General features: G+C 41.6%; 1 protein-coding gene across 2 annotated transcripts in view; it reads right to left on the reverse strand.

Moving 5' to 3' along the window:
* The window catches only part of SLC4A4 (solute carrier family 4 member 4), a 490,468-nt gene that overhangs the window by 141,334 nt on the left and 322,585 nt on the right, over positions 1–26,549 (reverse strand). For both annotated transcript variants that reach the window (XM_030190631.1, XM_030190632.1), the window contains exons 8-9: positions 20,867–21,024; positions 2,575–2,662 (exon numbers count right to left, since the gene is read on the reverse strand). In XM_030190631.1, the coding sequence (XP_030046491.1) occupies positions 2,575–2,662; positions 20,867–21,024 (246 nt within the window). The remainder of the gene's footprint in view (positions 1–2,574; positions 2,663–20,866; positions 21,025–26,549) is intronic.

Consider the following 26,549-nt stretch of genomic DNA (forward strand, 5'->3'; position numbering starts at 1 on the left):
AGCTGAATATAAATCTATGGTAATGTAATGTAACAGCTCATGAAGGTTTTTAGGTCCCGCCTCATGCAGTGCTTCAAAAACAGGCACAGCACTATAAAATGGCAGGAGCCAACTCCCACAACTTTAGTGCACTATCCTGCTTATAATCGAAAGAGAAAAACGCCTATATTGCGACCCAAATCGGGCGATGGGCGTCTTTCTCCCGTGGGCACCCAAATCGGTATAATGGAAAGCCGATTTTGGGCGTTTCCAACTGCAATCCGTCGCAGAAACGGGTAAAGTTGATGGGGCGTGTCGGAGGCGTGGTGAAGGCGGAACTGGGGCGTGGTTATCGGCCGAGGAGAGATGGGCGTCTTTAGCTGATAATCGAAAAAAAAAGCGTTTTGACCGCGATTTTGGGTCACTTTTTGTGGACCCTTTTTTTTCACGAACAAGTCTCAAAAAAGTGCCCCAACTGACCAGATGACCACTGGAGGGAATCGGGGATGACCTCCCCAGACTCCCCCAGTGGTCACTAACCCCCTCCCACCAAAAAAAAACGCACTTTAAAAACTTTTTTTCCAGCCTGTATGCCAGCCTCAAATGCCGTACCCACCTCCATGACAGCAGAATGTGTTCTATCCTGTGACAGCCTTTCCCTGGTTCTGATGTGGCTCTCGGGTGAGTGTGACACCTTTTCTGTTATGCGCACTGCAGAGTCACATCAGCAATGCATTGTGGTGGGTATAGGGTATTGGGCTCCGTGATTCCACTAGCTTGTGGCAAATGCTCACAATGTTGGTAGTTGGTAGGCTCTACTCTCATGGTGCTTTCCTCCCTGCTTACTGGGTCAGAGTGTGCCCTGTTTTGTTTCCGGTAGTCCATGAGGTAGTGGCCATTTTTGTAAGCCAGTTTTAGATCCCTTTCCTGTGTTAGCCATGTTACAGAATTTAGTTCTTACCTTGAATGTGGCTGAAAGAGGGCATTGTACACCATTCTGCCAGCTCGGACCTACTGCTTATCTCAGTACCAGGGAGACTCGTTGCCAGTGGGGCACAACCTCTGATCTGCAGTTAACTATGAGTAAGCGTGCTTATTCCAATAAAGGACGTTTTCAGAGAGATTAGTCTTCAGGTGTCAACTGGTGTGCCAAGGTTATACAGCAGCAACAAGTCCAAGAGGCCTGCGTGTATGCAGGTCCCTGGAGCACTTTTAGTGGGTGCCGTAGTGCACTTCAGCCAGGTGGACCCAGGCCCATCCCCCCCTACCTGTAACACTTGTGCTGGTAAATGGGAGGTCTCCAAAACCCACTGTACCCACATGTAGATGCCCCCTTCACCCCTAAGAGCTATGGTAGTGTTGTACATTTGTGGGTAGTGGGTTTTGGGGGAGGGGGGTTGGGTGCTCAGTACCCGTGGTAAGGGAGCTATGCATGTGGGAGCGTTGTCTGAAGTCTACAACACTGACCTCTAGGGTGCCCAGTTGGTGTCCTGGCATGTCAGGGGGGGCGAGTGTACTACGAATCGTGGCCCCTCCCACGACCAAATGGCTCGGATTAGGACGTTTTCGAGCTGGGCATTTTTAGTTTCCATTATCGCTAAAAAAAAACAAACGCCCAGCTCAAAAACGTCCATTTTTTCGAAAATATGGTCTGTCCCGCCTCTTCACGTACCCGTTTTCGGACATAGACGCCCATGGAGATAGGCGTTCGCGTTCGATTATGCCCCTCCACGACAACGATAGCGGCACATCAGCACACCCAGATCTGAGATATTAATGTGGGATCAATTTTCATAACAGCTGTAATGCTTTTACGCTCATTTTCAAAGGGAAAGCCCCTATCATTTATTCAACTATACTTTACATGTTAAGCAAAATGTGGGGGGTTTCTTTTTTTCTATGGTTGGTTTTTTTGGGGGGGTTGGGTTTTTTTTTTTTTTTTTCTTTTGGGTGTTTTTTTTTAATGACAAACAAAAGAAACAATTTTAAATGAGATTTCCTCTAACAGGAAAGCTATGGTTACAAGAAATGCACTTGACTGACTTGTTGCAATTGAGATACACACAGAAGTAGTACATGAGTTCTCTTTTTTGAATATTTAGATTTTACTCACATTTTTATCTGTTAGCAATACATATATATCAATTTCATATGAGTTCTCATATAAGTACTTCATAACTCTTTACCATCTTATGTGTGTACATAATTCTAGCTATTTGTCACTGCATAATTAAATTTGGATCACTGAAATACCCTGAGTGATGGTACTGTTACTTTCACATGTCGCTTGTTTGATATTTATTCGGTGTATCTTTTTGATTTAATGCTATATGGAAAATTTGGCAAATGTTGATGTATTGTGGGCAGAACATAGGCCTAAAGGATCATATAAAATGTATATGCTTCTATACTGCCAATAAAACATATTTAAAAAGAAAAAAACTGACACAATTCTAATTACTACAATAAAATAAAAATAGGAAAATCTTTTATCTAAGAAAATCAGGCATCCCAAAAATACAGTACATTTTCTACAGCAGTACAAAATGATAACTGTGCATTTCTGAACAACAATGAGAAACTTGAGCAGCCTACCTCATCAGACATCAGGGTGGCGATGGAACGGCCTATCTCATGGTAGGACTTGGCTTTGCCCTTAGGCCCCAACAGAATAAACAAGAATCTGATGACAAAAAAAAATTCATACATTTTAAATCCCAAAAATGAGTTAAAGGTCTACCCTCTAATGTGAGAATATACAGATTTAAGACAATTGGAATTCCATTTACATGTAGATCAATTAATCCCCTCTCCAACAGCAACTAAATATCTAATTTTCTGAGAATATATATTTCTTAGAAAGAGATATTCAGCCACTATCTAGGTATTTTTCAAACGGTCTGAAAGATATCCATCAAAGTAAAAGCAGAGGTATTGACAGCCAGTGGAAGGTAGAGTTAACCTTGAGGTTCTATTTCCAAACTTCTCTATGCCACCTTTCCACCTATTCTCAGCAATTTACAGATCCTTAGATAAATGGGGCTATCCAAGGGTATTAGGTGCCCTAGGCAAACCTTCAGCCCTGCTCCCTCTGCAATTAACCCTTCCCAGAAACCTTCTTTAAAGGCAAAATCACCTCCTGTTATTTATTTCAGTTTATGTGGGTGTCAGGACCTATTTTGCTTTGATTCCAGCTCCTCGTTGTCCCTCTAAACCCCCCTCCCCCCCCCCCAAAAAAAAAAATATACTAGGCAATTACCTAGTTCTGCCTAGTACCTGGGCCAACCCTGTAGATACACAGGTTTTCTTCTCTTCCTAAAATCCTTTACCCAGCATATCTTTACTCCAGCCCAGAGCTAGCTGTATTATTTTCTTTTACCTTATCTTATTCCATTACAATACAAGGCAGGAGAAAGTTATTTTAAAAAATGTTGTAGCCATTTCTGACCATTTTTAAGAGACATTTCTGTGATCTCTGCAGCATCTTACAGTTTCTACCTACAGTACAACATCTCTACACACTAGCCACACATGATCCTACCCCTGTCATTCACAGTCACACTTCTATTTTGTAGTCACACCCACAAGTACACATGACAGGAAACAAGGCAGCTAAACCTAACAGAATTGTATAAGGACCCATGGGGTGGCTCTCCTTGTCCTGATCTGATTCCACAGGTTTAGCTGCAGGATGGCCAGTGGGAGGCAGCAGTGCTAAGTCTGGTTGCCACCGCAGAATCAGTCAGGCAGTGAAGATGTGCACATGCTGCCTGCCGTTTTATGCAGCTTCTAGCAGTAGCAGCAGCAGAACACCTTGCTAGCCTTTAACAGGACTCGGGTTATGACCAAGGTGTTAAATGTACTTGCTGGGTAAGCTTAGGAGAGGGATGTATGAGGTACTCCTCATGGAATTCTGCACAGAAAAAAAAAAAAAATTCTAAGCACAATAATTTAAAATTCTGCATAGTTTATTTGTGCAGAATTCCCCACTAATGAAATCCGAAGCTTCCTCCACCTTATCACTCCTCAGGTTCTAGTTTCCCCAGTTCCATCTCACTCCAACTGCAGAACGACTCCTAATTTTGTCTGTCTTCTAGGTCTTTGCATGCACATAATACCTCTACCCTCTTCTTCTTTCCTTCCCAGGCACACACTCCCCTATCATTCTCCTCCCCCCAGCAGTGCCGTAGCGAGGGTGGCTGACACCCGGGGCAGGTCGCCGCTGCGCACCGCCCCCCCTCCCCCCTCTGGAGCGCACCCTCCTCCCCCCCGGAGCGCATTCTTACTTCAATTAGGAAGCGAAGGGTGGGCGAGAGGGCCGATCCGCCCCCGAGTGCACGTCGCTGGGAGCTGCGTCGGCTCCGCTGGTTCCTTGCTCTCTCTGCCCCGGAACAGGAAGTAACCTGTTCCGGGGCAGAGGGAGCAGGGAACCAGCAGAGATGACACCCCCCCCCCAGCGGCGTGCACCTGGGGCGGACCGCCCCACCGCCCCCCCCTTCCTACGCCACTGCCCCCCAGGCAAATACCCCAACCTCTTATTCTTTCTCCTCCTCTCCCCAGCTTTCTTTGTTTGGCACCCCCTCCCCCAATAGCACCACCTCAAGCATGATCAACACACCAATAGCATGCTCTGTCCCCCCTTCCCTTGGCACACACATCCAACCTTACTCTGCCCCCCATCCCAATGACACACACACTCAATACTGTCTGTCCCCTATCCCCATTGGAATACATTCAACCTTGCTCTCTCCCCTCCTTGAACCCCCCCCCCCCCCCATATTTTCTCAAGAGACCCTTTCCCCTCTGTACTACTTATCCCACTTCAACTTGCTTTGCCTCTTCACCCTTCCCCCTTCCTGCCCCAACAGTGCTGCAAGAAAAGGAGAAACGTATGGATGCACATCAAGCTACATCCTCATTCTTTGCTAGCCTAGACCCTGTTCATTTGAAACACACTACTGTCTGTATAGTAAAGTGGTTCAAATGAGCAGTCACATCTAGACTGGCAGATAAGAATGGAGTCCGAACTGCAGCCATGCCCTTCCTCCTCTTCTTGCTGCAGGAACTCTGCAATGGAAGTGGGAGAGGAATTGAGGAGAGCCACTGATAACAGTGCCTATGCATAAATTACAGAGTACGATAATTTACACAGGTATCTCCGGCATTTAGCCACTTACACTTAAACCAGCTCTATGGTTAGCACAAGAGCTCGCAGCTAAATGTATATACCCAGTTAGGCTAGCATTCTATACAGAAATGTAGGCACCTATGTTACTTTACAGAACAAATTCCTACCAGGTGCCCAATTATAGACTTCCTCTTACAGAATTGCCCTATGGAGAGTATTCTTTTATCAGAGCACCTGGTTTAAGAAGGCAAGCAGGCCATTATGTAGGCAGCTATGGGTCTTTATAAAATACTAGTATAAGTGGCAGAAATTTGTGCTTTGAGAGCAGATGTGCATACCCATGCCTAGATTATTCTAGTATGCACATGTATTAGCATGTTTTACAACTATGTGCATACCTATGAATGCCACCCATGCTCTGCCTTAACTCCATCCTGTACACGCCTACCTGTAATTATGCACTATCATGTCAAAATGGGTAAAGGAATTTGATATACTGCCTTTCTGTGGAACAATCAAAATGATATACATATTACTATATGCAGGTATTTTCTCTGTCCTTAGTGGGCTCAAAATCCTGCTTTTTTATTTTTTTTTTGTACCTGGGGCAATGGAGGGTTTAGCGACTTGCCCGGGGTCACAAGGAGCTGCAGTGGGAATTAAACCCAGGTCCTCAGGGTCTCTGGCCACTGTACTAACCATTAGGCTACTCCACCTCTGTACTCAAATGTAAGCATCTATGCCAGTTGGTATTTTACAATAGGCCACATACACACAAGAGTCAGATTCTATAAACAGCATTCAAAAATGGGCGCCAGGAAAGATTGGCGCTAAGCGAGATTCTATATGTGGTGCGTGCCCTTCATAGAATCGCACTTAACCCCAATTTCCACACCCTAACTTTGGGCGACAGACTTGCACCTTTTGAAACCTGGTGTAAATGCTGTCACCCAAGGAAAGGTTGGCGCTAAGCGAGATTCTATATGTGGTGCGTGCCCTTCATAGAATCGCGCTTAGCCCCAATTTCCACACCCTAACTTTGGGCGACAGACTTGCACCTTTTGAAACCTGGTGTAAATGCTGTCACCCAAGTTGGGCGCATTGACCCATTATTCTGTAACAACACGTGCAACTTTTCGGAATGCCCCTGTCCCTCCCATGGCCATGCTCCCTTTTAAGTTATGCGTTATGGGCTTGGACGCCATTTCTTATAGAATAATAAGCAGCCAAATGTGCACGCAAATACTAATTGGTGCCAATTAACATCAAACAGTTGGTTGTTAGCAGCCAATTAATCATCAATGGCTCATTAGCCAATTAAGTTGTGCGTGCATCTCAGGATTGCATCCAAATTTAGGGGCCCAAATCTGGGCACCACATATAGAATCAAGGGGAAAAATATTTTTATAAGGGGTGCCTAGCGTAAGTCCACATTCAGGCCCTTATTTTACATCAATTTTATAAAGACAAGTAGGAGCCCACTTATCTTTATACAATACTATCATTAAGTGGCACCTGGATCAGGTGTAAATATCTGCATGTAAACTAGTGCATTTTATCAACTAAGCACATACTTGCAAACTCCACCTGCACACTACTCAAATTCCGCCGCTGTACAGGCAAAGTATGCATCATTGTGTCATCGGGCATGCTTTTACATAAGTCGGAATTTTATTACAAGCCTTACACAAGGATGAACCACACACATGTGAAAATGACTTTATACAATTACTCTCATTCTGCCTGCTCATGTTTAGAGTGGTCTCCCTACTTTTTTTCTGTTGGGGATAATGTTTAGTACAGCAAATTTGCATATAAGGAAAGGGATAATGAGGCTCATGTTTAAGGAAATGAACAAGTTAATGCAATCAGCTGTTGAGGCCCCAAATGTTTCATTAAAGACCTGGCTTTTGCTCTCTTCACCTGTACTTAACCTCCCAAACTGTCTCTGCTCTGAGTTTGGACGGAAAGCATTTGTATTTGCTGGCCTGCCCAAATAGATATTTGCTTCTGGATGCTTTCCAGTAGAAAAAAAATGGATGAATCAAGTCAATTTTGCACAACATAAATATGCCAGTAACATAGAAACAAACAGCAGAAAACAACCAACTACACCATCCAATCAGTCAGGTTATTTCTGTCCAGACTGATAATGCTATGTCTCAGCTGTAAGCCAACTGTGACTGATTCTAAGACATCAATCCGTATCTATCCAAGAGGTATTCGGGCAGTGGTTACCGCCGGAGCCCTTACTGCCACCGCATAGCCATTTCTTTTCCAGAAAAAAAAAGACAGCCTTTTACCCGCTGTGGTAATAGAGGGCCTCAGCATGCGTCAAAAACACGCGCTGATGCTAGAGCAGGCCCCCTTTTACCGCAGCTTAGGAAAAGCACTCCTAACTTTATAGACTCAAGAGCAGTGGTGCTTCTATAATAAGCACCACTGCCTCCTATGTCAAGACTTTTTCAATTTTCTGACAAGTCTCTCGTGAGGTCAAATGCCTTCCAGTGCAAAGCCGACAGCCTGCTTGCGCCAATAGAGAGATCTCCTTGGGCCCTGCTGGGTGATAATGTCAAATTACCGTATTGGAACGCAGAACCTTCATGACAGGCACATGCGAGTGCGTGTGTGTTTTGAGAGGTGAACACAGTATAAGTGACCTGTGATGTTTTGTTCACAGAAATGTTGGAATTAAGCTTTATTACATTGTTAAGGAACTGTGCACCCTTCAGTGCATTTGTTCCCCCTTTTTTTGATGTGTTAACTGTTCTAGCACCGTTTATACCTCTGGTGTGTTAACCATTCAAGTACTGGTTAAAACCTGTGGAAGACTCCTGAAGAAGGCGCTACGGCGCCAAAACACGGCTGTGTTGAGTCGAGTTGCTGTAATAAACATTACTTTTTATTTACAATCATACATCTTCTCCATTGTTTGAAAAGAGCCTATCTTCCCCACCCCCTCTTTGTTTTTCCATCAAATGCCTTCTAACATATATCCACCAATTCACCCTTATCCACATGCCTATCAACCCCGTCAAAAAATCTAACAGATTAATAAGGCAAGACTTCCCTTTGCTAAACCCATATTAGCTCTGCCCCATTATCCAAAACAGCATCTACCAATTTACCTGGCACCAACATCACATATTTAAATCCTTAAGTCTTATCTCATATAACCTTTGGTGCACACTCTGCACTATTTTGGTTGCCTCTCCATGCACTGTCTTCAGCCTGATATCTTTTTAGCGTAGTAGTTCTAAACCCAATTTCAGGTCACACTCAGTCAGTGTGGTTTTCAGGATATCCACAACAAATACGCATGGCATAGATTTTCATACATTGCCTAGACTTTATGCAAATCTATCTCATGCAAATTCATTGTAGATACCCTGATAAACTGAGTAAGCAAGTGTATCCCAAAGACTGGATTGAGAACCACTTTTTCCGAGGTACAGCATCCACAATTGTCCACAATTTTCTAGGTGAGGTCTCACCAGCTACCTGTGCAGAGGCATTCCTGCATACTCCCTAATCTCTCCAGCAGGTGCCCAGTGTGCGGCGGCGGCCAAAAAAGTAAACACGATGCTAGTTATTACGAAAGGGATGGTAAATAAGACTGAGAATTCTATAATGCCTCTGTATCGCTCCATGGAGCAACCTCACCTAGAGTACTGCATTCAATTCTGATTGCCATTTAAAAAAAAACAAAAACATATAATGGATGTAGAAAAGTTTCAAAGAAGAGCGACCAAAATGATGAGAAAAGGCTAAAGAGGTTAGGGCTCTTCAGCTAAGAAAAGAGATGGCTGAGGGGAGATATGATTGAGGTCTACAAAATCCTGAGTGGTGTAGAACGAGTAGAAGTGAATCAATTTTTTTACTCTTACAAAAAGTACAAAGACTAGGGGACACTCAATGAAGTTACATGGAAATACTTTTAAAAGAAATAGGATAAAATATCTTTTCACTCAATGAATAAGTTAAGCTCTGGAACTCTTTGTCGGAAGATGTAACAGCAGTTAGCATACCTGAAATTAGAAAAGGTCTGGACAAGTTTCCAAAGGAAAGTCCATAGACTGCTATTGAGACAGACATGGAGAAGCAACTGCTTGGCCTGGGATTGGTAGCATAGAAATGTTGCTACTATTTGGGTTTCTGCCAGGTACTTGTGACCTGGATTGGCCACTGTTGGAAGCAAGATACTGGGCTAGATGGACCGTTGGTCTGACCCAGTATAGCTATTCTTATCTTCTTATGTTCTGAAATAAGAATAACAAGTTTCCAATCTCTTCTCTGTTGCCATTTTTACTAAGTGGAACAACATACATCCTTGTTAATGTCCACCTGATCACTCTCAGTCCCAAAGATCTGTTGAACACATCATTGAGCACACCCACCAGAACTTCTCTAACCTCCTTCAATACCCTCACCTATTTCCCATCCAGTTCCAGGGCTCTGTCCATGTTTCATTCTGCTGGGTCCACATTAAACACGCTCACCCATAAGTGGATTGGTCTCTACCCCTAATTCCATATGAACCCCAGCCAACAATCCACAGTTCTTCTCTAATCATTTATTCAAAATATATAAGATTTTACATATTAGATTGGATGCATATTGTTCTACTATTGTTTACACTGAAGACATTAGACTGTGAAACCTTCTCCTTTGGATCTTAGGAACACAGGCTCTATAATACACTTCAGAAAGCAACTGAAAACCTTTTTATTTGCCCAGGCATTCCTTGTTTATGTTATTAATTTATTGGCTCAGTTTGATTCTGCAGAGGGTTCAGCAGATTTTTAGGCTTATTATTTTGCTTTTATGATTATGCCTGTTTTATACTGTGTATGTTTATTTGTTCCCCGCCTAGAATGGAAAGACATATAAGTATTTTAAATAAATAAAAGCTTTGATTCATCCAGGGCTTTCTCTGATTCTTTGCCTTGTGAAAACAATTAATCAAACTCAGTGGCTTGATTTTATAACTGGGTGCCTTTGTAGATTGTGAAATAGGCAATCATTTTATGTTTATTTTATTATTGTAAATTTAATATTGTAAACAAGGATGGCCAAACCACCACCTCACAAATAACAGGATCCACTTAAATACTTATATTATAACAGGTAACAGAGACACCTGAGTGCCTTTATTTTAAAAAAAGGAACCCAGAATTAGCCCTAATAGCGCATAAATGCTCACGCAGAAATGTATAGCTGCTCTGTAGGTAGAATTGTGAGTATGTTCTCCGTGTATGCACTGTACCTGCATTTTTTTAATACATTCATACATGGTTGTTATGTCCCTGCTCCATCCAAACTATGCTCCCAGGAATGCCTTTGTACTATGCATGTGTAAACATGTGCAACCTTTTCTGTGCATGTATTTATATGCACATATTGCTCCATGCAATTTTAAAAGGACCTTTTCTGTGTGTAAAGTGGGTTTATAAAGTTTCTCCAAGTAGGTGTGAATATTTATTTGTGTTATTCACTACCATACAATACCACATTCCTAGGATGAATGATTGAATCAACTTCAGCCTTTCTTTTAATAATCGTAAGTAGAGGAGTGTGGTAGCCGTGTTAGTCCACTCTTAAGGTTATCAATAGAAATCAAACAAAATAAAACATGGAAAAGAAAATAAGATGATACCTTTTTTATTGGACATAACTTAATACATTTCTTGATTAGCTTTCGAAGGTTGCCCTTCTTCGTCAGATCGGAAATAAGCAAAATGATTTTGCTTATTTCCGATCTGACGAAGAAGGGCAACCTTCAAAAGCTAATCAAGAAATGTATTAAGTTATGTCCAATAAAAAAGGTATCATCTTATTTTCTTTTCCATGTTTTATTTTGTTTGATTTCTATTGATAATTTTAATAATCGAGTATTGAGATTATTTCAGCAATCAATGGTGATAAATTGTGCAATGGCCTCCTGGAGGAGGCAGTGGAGATGAAGACTGTATCTGAATTCAAGAAAGCTTGGGACAGGGGAGAGGAAAGGAGAGTAGATAGTATGGATGGGCAAACTGGAGAGGCCATATATGGTCTTTCTCAGCCTTCATTTTTCTATATTTCTCTGTTTATGAACTATCCACAGTATAGCAAACACTGAAAACTGATAGTAGTATGGGGATGGGATTTGACATAATGCCTTTCTGTGGTTACGATCAAAGCGGTTTACATATTATATGCAGGTACTTATTTTGTACCTGTGGCAATAGAGGGTTGAGTGATTTGCCCAGAGTCACATGGAGCTGCAGTGGGAATCAAAATCCAGACCTCCTGGTTCTCAGGGCACTGCAGTAACCATTAGGAAACTCCTCCACTCCTGGCACTTCCTTCAATTAATTTCCTTCTTATTGTTCATCCTTTCCTTTTATTCTTTTTTTTTTTTTGGTCAGTAACCTTCCTCTTAGTAGGGCAACACAGATGGGATAGGAATGACCAAGAAATGGATTCAGTTGTAGTGACTAGGAAACACAGAGTAAAGTCTAAGATGCCATGATGTATTACTTCCTGTATTTTACCCAATATGCCACTCCTCCAAGCCAATCTTAATTACACATCCTTTCACAATATCAGCTTGGCACCCGTGTATGCTTTTTTCATGCTGTAGCTGATACTCTTCCCTCAATTAATGCTAGTGCCTCACCCTCTCTCTGCTGTTATCGTCAAGGTGTGCTCCTGCACCAATTTTGTAAAACTCCAAATTAGCTTTTGTGCAATAGGAAAAGGTGTGTCTACAAAACAAAACAGAAACAATTCTGCCCAATAATTAGTTCTTATTTATTGGGTCACTGGGCAAGTTCCACTTGATATACTTTTTAATGCATCTCGGCATCTAAAGGAGGAGCCGTTAATCACTGTTCTGCAAATAAACTAATTTGTTTACAGTAGCCACAGTATTAAGTGATCTGTAAACCCTTAAATAGCAACACTAACTGCAGAAAAATAGCATTAGTTCATCGGGTCCAGTCACATTCGAACTATTCATACTTGCTTCTGGTGATTTAAGTGAAAGGCAGGTTACTTATGTGATTAAATGTGAGTTTTCCTTGGAAAATAGACATGCTACTACTACTACTACTACTACATAACATTTCTAGAGCGCTACTAGGGTTACGCAGCGCTGTACAATTTAAGGCCTGATGGTGGACCATGAAAAACCTCAGGATATAAAGAATAAAGGGCACAACAAACCTATTATTTTTTTTCCACATTGTTCTTATTTTGTGTGCATATTTTATGCCCAGTGTTAACTTTAATAGGGGAATACATTTGCTGGTTCTTTGATATTTTATCAGTGCAGCTCCCAAGTTGTTAGGCTGAAGAGATCATTCAGGTTCCTCAGTCGAGAAATTTAAGAGTAAAAAGCAGCAACACATAAGTTTGTAAAGGATCTGAGGCCCATTTACATCAGAATCATTTCAACTGTCACTCTGGTCATTCTTATTTCTGTGACTTTGTTAGTACTCAAAACACGAGTCTGGAATATAAACGCAGAGGATTTATGTTTCATAGTTTTCAATCGGTGTTGGAAAATGTAGCTTAACTGAGATTTTACAAACTCCTATTGTAGCTTTTGGACAAAGAATATAAGTGGAGAAGAACAAATTATAATCTTTTTTTTACAAAGCACCACACTTAAATTTTTCAAGTCTTCTTTTTACCTCTTTTCTCCCGACACTGGTAACTCAGCAGATTCTGTGCCTTTCTAATTTCAAGGGGCCTCTTCATTTTTGTATTAACAACGTGGTTTCTATTTTCAACAAGGTTTTAGGATCCAACACAAAATGCCAATTTACAGCTACAGGGTTTGATATTTGAAGATAACCGGATAATTAGTGCTCACCGGGCCCATTCAACGATACTCAGCAGCATTATCCAGATAATGCTGATACATATCAGATGTCTGACCACCTTGGCACTATCTGGGCAGTGCCAGAGAAGTCTTGGGTCAAAGCTAAGGCAGCGCAGGGAAAAACTCTAATCAACTGAACTGCAGCTTCCCTTGCAGTCTCTGATACTGGACAAAGTTCTAACATCAGGGAGGGAAAGGAGTGGAAAATGAGTTTATTTATTTAAACTTAACCTGATTCATATGTCAATCACCAGGACTGCGGGGAAAAATCGTCAATGAAAAGCAGCAGAGCAGAGCTGCTTGTGAAAACAGCATCTGTACTTCCAGTTGGATGCTCAGATCCACAATGTTATAGCAGGTCACAAGATCTCAGAAGAGGAAAGCACCAATTAATAAACATAGTTTCACGAACACAATATATCTTTTCATTAGCTTAGAATGAAAAATAAACACGAAAAAGGTTACTATTTCATTCCAGCACCGTGTTTCATTTGCAGTGAAGACTGGGAATTTTGTCTACGTTTAAATCTACAAGCTGTTACTGGGTCAGAGCCAGCAAAATAAATATTACTGTATTGCCCTATACCAAAAAGATTAAGGGCTCATTAAATCAGCTCAGCTGGCATGGGTGTGCCATGTACTTGTTGAACTTACTACTGCTATTTGTGTGGTAGATCTATGAAGATACATGTACAGGAATCTGTCTCCTCTACACATTCAGCATCAAAGAGAGTTCCGCTGGGTTATATATGACTTGTTTGGGAAAAGTGTTTTGTGAACTTGGAGTGAGTTATTGAATGTATGCAGATATCCAGTTTTTTTTTTTTCTTGTTACTTCAGCAGATGATGTGCCCCAGATTTTGGACAGGTGTATAGATAAAATTCATTTTTTGATGAAGGGCAACAATTTGTTGTTGAATATATCTAAAACTAAAATTGTGATGATTAGAAGACAGTCAGCTGTGTCTCCCTTTGAAGCATCTGTTTTGCATGGGGGCTTCTGCTATGGTGAAACCGCATTTAAGAAGTTTGGGGGGTTACTCTTAATTATCATTTAGAGATCAAATCAGACAAGTAGTACAGTCATCATTTTACAGTTCACGTATGTTGGTGAAATTGAAGCCAATGCTGTGTATACATGATTTTTGGATAGTGGTACAATCATTAATATTAACAAAGTTTGACTACTGCAATGTCTTATACTTGGGTGTAGCTAAGGCATTGCAGATAGTTCAGAATTCTGCAGCAAGGAAATTTGAGCATGTTATCCCTTTGTTGAAGCAGCTCCATTGGCTGCCTGTGATGTACCTTATTCAATATTAGGTTCTGGGCTTAATTTTTTAGACATTGAGTAAGATGGCTCCATGGTATTTACAGCAAGTGATAAAACTACAGTGGGGGAAATAAGTATTTGATCCCTTGCTGATTTTGTAAGTTTGCCCACTGACAAAGACATGAGCAGCCCATAATTGAAGGGTAGGTTATTGGTAACAGTGAGAGATAGCACATCACAAATTAAATCCGGAAAATCACATTGTGGAAAGTATATGAATTTATTTGCATTCTGCAGAGGGAAATAAGTATTTAATCCCTCTGGCAAACAAGACCTAATACTTGGTGGCAAAACCCTTGTTGGCAAGCACAGCGGTCAGACGTCTTCTGTAGTTGATGATGAGGTTTGCACACATGTCAGGAGGAATTTTGGTCCACTCCTCTTTGCAGATCATCTCTAAATCATTAAGAGTTCTGGGCTGTCGCTTGGCAACTCGCAGCTTCAGCTCCCTCCATAAGTTTTCAATGGGATTAAGGTCTGGTGACTGGCTAGGCCACTCCATGACCCTAATGTGCTTCTTCCTGAGCCACTCCTTTGTTGCCTTGGCTGTATGTTTTGGGTCATTGTCGTGCTGGAAGACCCAGCCACGACCCATATTTAAGGCCCTGGCGGAGGGAAGGAGGTTGTCACTCAGAATTGTACGGTACATGGCCCCATCCATTCTCCCATTGATGCGGTGAAGTAGTCCTGTGCCCTTAGCAGAGAAACACCCCCAAAACATAACATTTCCACCTCCATGCTTGACAGTGGGGACGGTGTTCTTTGGGTCATAGGCAGCATTTCTCTTCCTCCAAACACGGCGAGTTGAGTTCATGCCAAAGAGCTCAATTTTTGTCTCATCTGACCACAGCACCTTCTCCCAATCACTCTCGGCATCATCCAGGTGTTCACTGGCAAACTTCAGACGGGCCGTCACATGTGCCTTCCGGAGCAGGGGGACCTTGCGGGCACTGCAGGATTGCAATCCGTTATGTCGTAATGTGTTACCAATGGTTTTCGTGGTGACAGTGGTCCCAGCTGCCTTGAGATCATTGACAAGTTCCCCCCTTGTAGTTGTAGGCTGATTTCTAACCTTCCTCATGATCAAGGATACCCCACGAGGTGAGATTTTGCGTGGAGCCCCAGATCTTTGTCGATTGACAGTCATTTTGTACTTCTTCCATTTTCTTACTATGGCACCAACAGTTGTCTCCTTCTCGCCCAGCGTCTTACTGATGGTTTTGTAGCCCATTCCAGCCTTGTGCAGGTGTATGATCTTGTCCCTGACATCCTTAGACAGCTCCTTGCTCTTGGCCATTTTGTAGAGGTTAGAGTCTGACTGATTCACTGAGTCTGTGGACAGGTGTCTTTCATACAGGTGACCATTGCCGACAGCTGTCTGTCATGCAGGTAACGAGTTGATTTGGAGCATCTACCTGGTCTGTAGGGGCCAGATCTCTTACTGGTTGGTGGGGGATCAAATACTTATTTCCCTCTGCAGAATGCAAATAAATTCATATACTTTCCACAATGTGATTTTCCGGATTTAATTTGTGATGTGCTATCTCTCACTGTTACCAATAACCTACCCTTCAATTATGGGCTGCTCATGTCTTTGTCAGTGGGCAAACTTACAAAATCAGCAAGGGATCAAATACTTATTTCCCCCACTGTATATACTCCAGTGTGTTGTTTGAGATCTGAGAGTGAGAGGCTGGTTTCTGTGCCAGCACTAAATACAGTTCTTTATGAAAAGACATCAGCATCTAACTTCTCTGTTGCTGGTCCAGTACTGTAGAACAGGCTTCTGGGACATATTTGCTCTTGCCCAATGCTGCAACAATTTAAGAAAGTTTTAAAAACTAATTTATTCATGCAGGCTTTTTTTCATGCTTAGATGAAAGTTCTTTGTGTATTATGACACAAAGTTGTCTGTGGCCGTGACCCCTCTCAGACTCACCGTATTTCCGGTGGTCAGCTTCTGAGCTGGCTCCTGTCTGTTCTTCCTGTGTTAGTTCTGTCTCTGTCTCTGTGTGCTGGCTGCACTGGATTGTCTGTGTGCTATTTCCCGTTCCAGACTTTAGCCAAGTCCAGTCCGGATCTTCCGGCCTGCCAGACCGGCTTGTTTTGTTTGAACCTGCACAGCACCCATAGTTGCCTGGTGATTGCTGCATCTGAGCCTCAGCTGCTGCTGGGCTTATTAGCCATTTTGAAACTCTCTGCTTTGCCTTTGCATCGCCTAAGGCCCTGGTTTGTTGGTGCTTGCTACACTTCTGCCTAGTCCAGTTTATAGTCTGTATTCTTGCCTGAATCTAGTTTAGTCTTTGTGTAGCTTTGTGTTCTGTACTTCTTGTTTACTGTATTGCTTGTTTCCCAGTCTTGCTCTTGTTTGTATGTCTTTGTCTAATGCTAGGTTGTCTGTGTTTCTTGTTTCAGTGGCTGCTTACAGCTTTCAGTTCTGTCTCTTATCTATCTGTGTTTGTTCCCTGTTTCAGTGGCTGCTTCCAACTTTCAGATCTGTCCCTTGTCTGTATGAGAGTCCTAGTCTAGTTTTCTGCCTAGCCTCCCTGTGTGCTCTAGTCCCGGTGTGTATCCTGCTGGTATCCAGTTCCAGCTTTGTCCAGTTAAGTCCTGCCGGCCACCTGCACTCAGGGGCTCAACTCCTGAGGAACAGTGGCTAACTGCAGGTGAAGTCTAGCTGGCCCTGTCAGAGTTCTGCCTTATCCCTGTGTGGGGTGGTTTTGCCTGACATTGCCGCTCCTCGGCAGTGGCCCAAGGGCTCACAAACCTAGTTCCTGCTTTTGGAAAGCGTGACAGAAGAATGTCTTTTTGAAGTTGTATTGTTATGTTTCCCAGTACTAAGATGTATATATTCTTAAAAGGCTTTGTCAGAGGGCTTTCCAACAAGCAGTTTATTTTGTTTTCCTTTTTTTTTGGTGTTTTATGTTTTGGTTTTAATAGGTTGATATTCAGTGTTATTTAACTAGGTAGGAAAGATTCCTATCGGGATAAATAGTACTGACCAGGTCTCCAACTAATATTCAGTGGCAATTAATGAATATTCAGCTTTATCCACAGGAAATGAGGAGAATCTGGAGGAAGTTTCTACGCTGTAGAAGTAAAGTTTCTGCATGAGGTAGTGATGGGGGGGGGGGGGGGCGAGCGGTGGTGGAAGAGAAATGAACCCCAACCAATTTCTATGGAATACATTTCTAGGGAAAAAGCAACAGCTATAGTATACATACACTGATTCACTGTAACATAGTGATTAAGGAACTTCACCTTTCAAACTGCCTTCTCCTCTCATCTGAGCTGAGCAGGCACAAGACAGAAGGGAGAGAGGCAATCTTGGATTGCCACTGTGGGCCAGGGAGGCAAGCGGAAGAGAGTCTGGGGAATAGGCTGGGATTGAAGAAGTGGATGGAGTTCAGAACATGGATAAACTTCCTAAGCTGGTTAAAGGCATATGCAAATTATGCCACAGAAGTCAGTGTGCTTAGCAGTGTGAACTGTAGTCTCATACACCATATATCTGATATGAAAGTGAAGGTTGTTAGAGGTAGAGCGAGATTTTCTGTAGAGAGTTTTGCCCTCCTCATCTGAAGCATATAAATTAGTATGCACATTAGTTGTTTTGATTTTTAATTTGTCCTTTTAAGTAATTATTTAAATGGTCTTATATTCATATATTATGTGCTTATTATCTAATTTACTTTCTAATTTGTGCTGACAGTTTTATTTGCCCCGACAAAGCCCATAGTAAGGGTGAAATATGGCCAAGTCAGACACAGTATTTTAACACTTAACGTGTTGTGGGCACCTAATAAATTTAAAAACAGACCATTCCTTCATTCAGTCTAACTGTTTTTACCTCCACCAATGACTTCTAGAGCCAGTTTAGCTCTAGCTTACTAAGGGAGAGGCGGTGAGGGCAGTCCGTTCTGGGTGCGGGCAGCACCTGCACGGCCACCGGCTCTGCTGGTCCCCTGCCCTGGAACAGGAAGTTGATGTCAGAAGGGGCGGGTGACTGGCAGCCACGCAACTGCTCAGCTCACCCCCTTGATTGGAGGAGGGGGTTCTCCGCCCAGGGAGAGGGCTGCTCTGCCCAGGTGGCAACAAGGATAGGTACGTCACTGCAGGTTAGCTACTGCCTGCCACAGGAGTAGTACAGATTGTAAGGACTGATGAGACGAAGTACAAGGGAGGAAGAAAGTGATTATATAGTGGTCTGATCTAGGCAGAGGTGTAATAACAAATTCATGAAGTGATAGAGGTATTTGGGAGTGTGAGAAAACTAAATCAAGTCTATGATCTAAACAGTGAATGGGTGAAGTGACATGTTGGGAATAACACCAAGTATGATAAAAGGCTAATAACATCTGTACATAAGTGACTTAAATACTGCTAACCTAAATCCAAGAGTGGAGAATCTTAAACAAACGTACATATATATCAGCCAAAAAAAGGAGAAAGTTCATCCAGAGAGGAGACAAGAGGAGGAGGTGGGTGATAAACTAAGCCTACAACTCTTCATTTGCAACCATAATTGACTCTGAAGCATTGGTTTTATACCAAAGTCTTTTCTTAACCTCACTTTGAAATATTTATATGCTCAGTGGGTGTACATTTCGGTATCTCTCTCCCTCCCTTATATTAACAGGTATTTGTTTTCGGTTTTTGGCATTTATTATTGTACTATTCATTTACTTTCCCAAAAATACCCTGTCTTTTTTTTTTTTAAACATGTATTAGCTATTCCCTTGACAGATAATACAGATTGCTTAATGCCATCTCAGTAGGTGACACTAAGTGCATCCATGTTATCTGCAATGCCATTAATGCATGGTAAGAATATTGTCTCTGTATTAATTATACTGAGAGATGCCGAGCATACCCACAACAGTAACTGCAGATGCTTTGCAGGTACTGGTCATTAATTGTTGCCACTAACAGACAGTAGCTCAAATTTTTACCACACTTAAGCAAAAGGTTCCCTAAGACCCAGAAAAAAAATGCAAAATGAGTACTCAGAAATAAAGAAGGTATGCAATCATTCTGCTGGGTCATTCCATGTCAAGTGGTCTGATTTCATACATGTCCCCAATGCAGTATGGCGTCAAACAGATTCACTGAACGTAAAACAGATTCGGTGAACGTAAAACTTTACCAATGTTCATTGGGGACATGTATGAATGTTCACAGAAAATTTCATCGAAATCCGTGATGGTCGAGCAGGGACCACCAGACCACTTGACGTGGAATGACCCTGCTGTTAGAGAGAATACATCCCTTGAGGGGGTACATCTAGACTAGCACTGCTTAAATCGATACTTGCTCCCTCCTCCCCCACCAATTGGATTTTCACAGTACCCTTAATAAATATGCATAAGATATATTTGAATGAACTGCCACCAGTGCTCCAGTGTTTGTTAATGTATCGTACTGGGAATAACCTGAACACCAAATTGGTTGAGGGGGGAAGGCAGGGACTCTGGTTTAAGTACCACTAGACTAAACAGACCCTTTATAAGTATATGGGTCCCAAATTAATACATCTGTTTGGTAAGTCTGAAGTAGAGAATGACACGGGGATGCGGATCCGCAGTAAACGCAGGGATGGGGACAGGGACAGAGCCCGCGGGGACGAGGTGGGGACAGATCCCATGGGGACGGGAGCGGGGACGGGGACAGAGCCCATGGGGATGGGGACAAAGTTCACTTTGTACTTTGAAGCCTGTTAATCACTGGACTGTTATTTATGTTTGATTGATGCAAACAACAATATTTTTATTTTTTGGAAAAACAAGGAAACATGCTGGCCACAGCTAGCAAAATTTAAATGGGGGATCCTGGACATCCTGCTACTAGCACATCTTCTAAGAAGACATCTTCTATTGCAGGAGGAACTGTGGAAGACAGGAGAGCTAGACTGAATCCTGAGATTGTTGATGACTTCTTATTCATCCACAGATTTAAAACAATCATAACAGTGCTTCATAGGGTATATTTCTCACCTCTAGAGCATACAGAATGGGTTGTATTTTGTATCCCTGGACATTTTAACAGGGTGGATTAGGATTCCTTGGGGTAGTTGAAGTCAGTTATTGTTGGGGTTGGAAGGTAGTGGTGTTGGTGGTGGGAGGATTTATTATAGTTGCTCATTGTTATTATTGTTTTCTATATACAACAGTTGCACAGCATATTTTTTCTTTTTATACTTTAATAAAAAGATTTAAATATAAAATCATAAGTGCTCAAGGCTTCTGTAGATGAGAACAGAGCCCACGGGGATGGGGACAGAACCTGTGGGGATGGGGATGGGGCCTGCGGGGACCGGGTGGGAATGGAGACAAAATCCACAGGAAAGGGGCGGGGACAGGGACAAATTTTATCCCCGTGTCATTCTCTAGTCTAGAGTTCACTTTAGGATATGATCCTAATTATGGGAACATTTCTTAAATAAATCTGCAGCATATAAACTCAGGTGTTCCTGCACTACTGTAACGTCACTGCTCATTATATGAGTCAATCTATCCAATCAATGAAGATAAACATCCAGTTAAGATGATTGTCTTACCGTGTTGGAACAGGAACTTCTGTCAAAGAACCTAACATAACAGCTTGCTGCAGTCGAATAAAACCAATAAATGGGTTCTCCAAGAAGTCCACCTCCCCAACAAGGACATTAGAGGCTTCTGCATCTCGGGGCAATTTCTTCATAAATTTGTTCTTCAGCTGAAAGAAGGAATGAATACAATATCTCACCAGACAGATCAGTATTAGCCTGAATGAATTTCATCTTTGCATCTTATCATCTAATATGTCTTCTGCTTCTCTGTCACATATATATCATTCACACTACTGGTATCATCAGATATGTAGAAATGCAACAGCTACTTTACCCATTGGCTTTCAGTGGCTGTATATACTAATCCTGTCTTAGCCTCCGGAACTTCACCCTATACAATAGCCAACTAGACTTCTAGGTTTCTTATTTGTAATTAGTTTTTGAATATTTCTAAAATTACTCTTTCACATTTAAAGTGTAGAGTATTTTTTAGATAGCAGAATATGAAAAATGTACAAGATTCTGAAGACTTTTCCAAGGCATTATAAACATGTAACCACAAGTTAAATAGTGTCCAATTATACCATCTACAAAGACCAAACCTTGTGGCACAAAAAGGAAGGCGCACTCTTGCTCCTACAGCTGAAAGCCATCTTTTTTTTTTAAGGATTTTGAAAATCCAAGGCATCAGAAGCAAATTTCTAGTCACCTTGGTGACCTAGTGCCTAGGATTTGTTAAACCCTGACATACATAGACATCTCAGGTCTTCCATAAAGTAGAGGTTACATAACAGGGAAAAACAGAATGGTTTAAAATCAGCAAAAAGATGTATGACAAGGCTGCATACTTTCCCCATACCTGTTCAATGTAGAACAAATCATCAGAGAAGCAGGACTGTATGAAGAAACCCAAAGTGTGAAAATTGGTGGAAGGCTCATCAACAGCCTTCACTATACTGATGTCACTTTACTGGCTAAAAGTAAAGATAATCTGAAATATCTGCTTATCAAGATCAAGGAACAGTCTCAAATGAGCCTGCACCTCAATGTGATGAAGATAAAGATCCTGACAACTGGTAAAATCAATACTTTTATCTTTGATGGAGAAGCAATACAAATATTATTATTATTATTATTTGTTACATTTGTATCCCACATTTTCCCACATATTTGCAGGCTCAATGTGGCTTACATAATACCGTGAAGGCATTCGCCAAATCCAGTATGGGATAGGTACAAAAAGTTGTATTGGGATAGGGAAGATATGTTGTATTGGGATAGGGAAGATAAGATTCAATCAAGTTGGGTTGAGGTAAAAGAGTTCATTAATGTCCAATACGATCTTTAATAGTGAGGTGTAGCAGGGTTGAGTCATTTAAGTTGGGTCATTCGGATATGCCCTTCCGAATAGGTGAGTCTTTAAGGACTTTCTGAATTTTAGGTAATCATAAGTTGTTTTCACCACTTATGGCAATGCGTTCCACAGGCGTGCACCTATGTAAGAGAAATTGGACGCATGAGTTGTCTTGTATTTTAGTCTTTTGCAATTTGGGTAATGGAGATTCAGGTAAGACCGTGATGAACTGATACTATTTCTGATTGGGGGATTGACTAGGTCAATCATGTAATCTGGGACTACTCCATACATAATCTTATGGACTAAGGTGCAGATTTTGAAAGAGATGTGTTCTTTGATAGGAAGCCAGTGCAATTGTTCACGGAGTGGTGTGGCACTTTGGAATCGTGTCTTACCAAAAATCAATCTGGCTGCTGTGTTTTGTGCCATTTGCAGTTTCCTCGTGAGTTGTTCCTTACAACCTGAATAGATTCCATTACAGTAATCAACATGGCTTAATACCATTGATTGAATTAGATTGCGGAAAACATCTCTTGGGAAGAAAGGTTTTAAACGCTTGAGTTTCCACATTGAATGAAACATTTTCTTTACGGTGGAGTTGACTTGGGACTCAAGTGTAAGATTTCTATCAATAATGACACCTAGTAATTTGAGACTATCAGAGATGGGAAGGGAATGCTCTGGAGTGAATAAGGTTGTGGGTTTATAATTGTTGTACTGGGATGAGAGGATAAGGCAATGCGTTTTATCTGTGTTCAGCTTCAATTGAAATGAGTTGGCCCAAGAGTGCATGATGTTCAATCCATTTTTGATATCGTTGAAGATTTCTGATAGATCATGTTTAAAAGGGATATAGATTGTAACATCATCAGCATAGATGAATGGATGGAGACCGTTATTCAATAGGGACTTGGCCAATGGGATCATTAAAATGTTGAAGAGTATTGGTGATAGAGGTGAACCTTGGGGAACTCCACAGTCTGATTTCCATGATGATGATATATTTGTATTAGATTTAACTTGGTATGACCTGGTGGTCAGAAAGCCTTTAAACCAGTCAAGTACATTTCCACCAATACCAAAGTGATCTAAAAGTCGAAGAAGTATGCTGTGGTTGACCATATCGAATGCACTCGACATGTCGAATTGAAGTAGGAGTATGCTATTTCCTAAAGCTATTTCATTCTTGAATTTGGCCAGTAGGGAGACCAGCACAGTTTCAGTACTGTGGGAACGGCGGAAACCAGATTGAGATTCATGTAATAAAGAGAATTTGTCCAAATAGTCAGTGAGTTGTTTGGTCACTAAACTCTCCATCAATTTAACTACAAGTGGGATAGATGCAACTGGTCGATAGTTTGTGATGTCATTTCTTTTTTTCTTTGCATCCTTCGGTATAGGGGTGAGTAAGATGTTGCCATATTCTTCAGGAAAATGACCTTGTTGGAGCATGTAGTTTAAGTACGATGAGAGATCATTTAAGAATTGATTGGGAGCAGATTTGAGAAGGTAGCTGGGGCAAGTGTCCAACTTACAATGTTTGTTGGAGAATTTGAGAAGAGCTAGAGTTACTACTACTATTTAACATTTCTAAAGCACTACTAGGGTTACGCAGCACTGTACAATTTAACATAGAAGGACAGTCCCTGCTCAAAGAGCATACAATCTAAAGTCGGTGGTGAGAGGAGAAAATTTGGTCCAGCTACGGTCAGTTGGGCATGAGACAGAGTTAGAGTCCATTTCAATAATGAAACAACAAACAGTCAAGAAATGGCCGGCTTCGGTTTTCAGCCATAATGGAAACCGGGCCCGGTCATCTCAAACCCGGCGAAATGCAAGGCATTTGGGCGTGGGAGGAGCCAGCATTTGTAGTGCACTGGCCTCCCTGACATGCCAGGACACCAACCGGGCACCCTAGAGGGCACTTACAAAAATTAAAAAAAAAAAAGCTTCCAGGTGCATAGCACCCTTACCTTGTGTGCTTAGCCCCCCAAATCCCCCCCAAAACCCACTCGCCACAACTCTACACCATTACCATAGCCCTAAGGGGTGAAGGGGGGCACCTACATGTGGGTACAGTGGGTTTTGGGGTTTTTTGGAGGGCTCTACATTAACCACCACAAGTGTAACAGGTAGGGGGGTGGGGTGGGCCTGGGTCCACCTGCCTGAAGTGCACCGCACCCACTAAAAACTGCTCCAGGGATCTGCATACTGCTGTCAAGGAGCTGGGTATGACATTTCAGGCTGGCATACAGGCTGGCAAAAAAAGTTTTAATTTTTTTTGTGTGTGTGTGGGAGGGGCTTGGTGACCACTGGGGGAGTAATGGGAGGTGATTCCCGCTTCCCTCTGGTGGTCATCTGGTCAGTTGGGGCACTTTTTCCAGACTTGGTCCCAAAAATAAATGGACCAAGTCCGGCCGGTGAAATGCTCGTTCGAGCTGGCCTTTTTTTTTTCATAATAAGGTGAAGCCGGCCATCTCGTAACCCCACCCCCCTTCCCGCCTTCGCTACCCTACCAACACGCCCCCTTGAAGATTGGCTGGCGCCGCAATTAGAGCTAGCCAAAATCGGCTTTCGATAATACCAATTTGGCCGGGATTGAGAGATCGCCGGCAATCTCCCGATTTATGTCGGAAGATCGCCGGCGATCCATTTCGAAAATAAGCCTGATAGAATCAGTACTGAATGTTGCTAAGATCAAACCAGGGATGTCACCATCAAATTGGTCCAACAGATTAATAATATACGTAGAGTCTCTAATGTATGAAGAATTTTTAGAATATACGGTCACAGAAGAATGTCAGTGTATACAGATAAGTGTTCCAGAGCCGATCCAATGTCTGAAATTTTAGGTCTGGCGGGCAATATATATTTTGGTAAAGTATATATTGTCAGTATAACTGAATGTATTCCATCAAAAAATTTCTCTCTCAATTAGTAATAAATCCAGCTTGATGACCAGAGTTGAAAAAGGATAAAATCCTTTTCTGCAATGATTTGGTAAAGTCTTTGCCTAAGGATAGGCAAAAATTGTTATCTCCTGTCTCTCAACTTATATAGTCTTCTCTCTCCATAATTACTATTCCTCTTCTTTTGTCACTGGTTTATACCTACTTGTTGGTTGTCCCTGCTCTTTTTGACTGTCTTCCTCAAATATACAAGGAGAAATGTAAGCCAACATAAAGAACTAAATTCTATAAGTGGCGTCTAAAATATCGGTGCTGAAAAAGCACTATTCTATAAATGACACTTAAAGTTAGGCACCGTTTACAGAACGGCACTTAGCGTTGGGAATGATGACTACATTTAGGCACAACCATTTACACCAACAAAACCTTGATATAAATCCCTGTTATTCTACAACAATGAGCATAAATTGTGGGAATGCCACCGATCCGGCCACGACCTTCCCATGGCTATGCCCCCTTATTAGACTCACGCGTAAATTTTAATTAAACCCAATTAGCACCAGTAATTGCTTAAGAAGCCAATTATTGGTGCTAATTGGCTCATTATTCAATTAAATTGCATGCACACCCAAATTTACACATGCAATTTTTAGCGTCTTTTATAGAATTTGGAGGAAAATTACACCAACTCTCAAGTTTAGCACTTACAGAAAAATTGGTAATTTAAGGATTGTGTTATTTACGATGGGCTTGAAATAGTAGTAACATAATATAGGTTTGCTTGTCCCTTACAGATAGCCCATTTTTATTTCCCAGGTATTGGTCATACAAGTTCTCAGTCTTCATCATTATCAACTTTATTCAATACTACAATATAAAATATCAGCAATGGGTAAGAAAGGACAAAGACAAAAAAAGAAAATAAACAAAAGGTAAAAGTTACAAAATATATTAATACACTGTATAAGCATAGTTAATTAAGAAAAGGGGGAAACGCAGAAAAGGTGTAAAACATAGCAAGTGCAGAGTAAAATTTAAGCTACCATGTGCCCATACCACCAACAGAGGCATCACCCAGTTTATGCAGTAGAGGATGCTGGAGTATAATAGCAGGTCTTAAGTGCTATCTTAAACTCACTGTATAAAGCCTCAGAGCAAATAAATATAGGTAAATTATTTTATAACACAGGAGCAACCACCTGAAAACAAGAATGACATATCAAATCTAGGAGTATTTTCATATTAGTAGGTATACTCGACAGATAATGCTGTGAATACCACAAAGATCTTGCCAATACATAAGGAATAAGAGAATTATACAAAAATGGAAGATCAGTATAGAGGCTTTATGAGCTAAAATAAGGATTTTGAATGGTATCCTATACCTTACTGTTCTCTAGGCAAACTTCTTTGTTCCAAAAAGTAA

Source organism: Microcaecilia unicolor, chromosome 2 (genome assembly GCF_901765095.1).
Source record: "Microcaecilia unicolor chromosome 2, aMicUni1.1, whole genome shotgun sequence".
Classification (NCBI taxonomy): domain Eukaryota; kingdom Metazoa; phylum Chordata; class Amphibia; order Gymnophiona; family Siphonopidae; genus Microcaecilia; species Microcaecilia unicolor.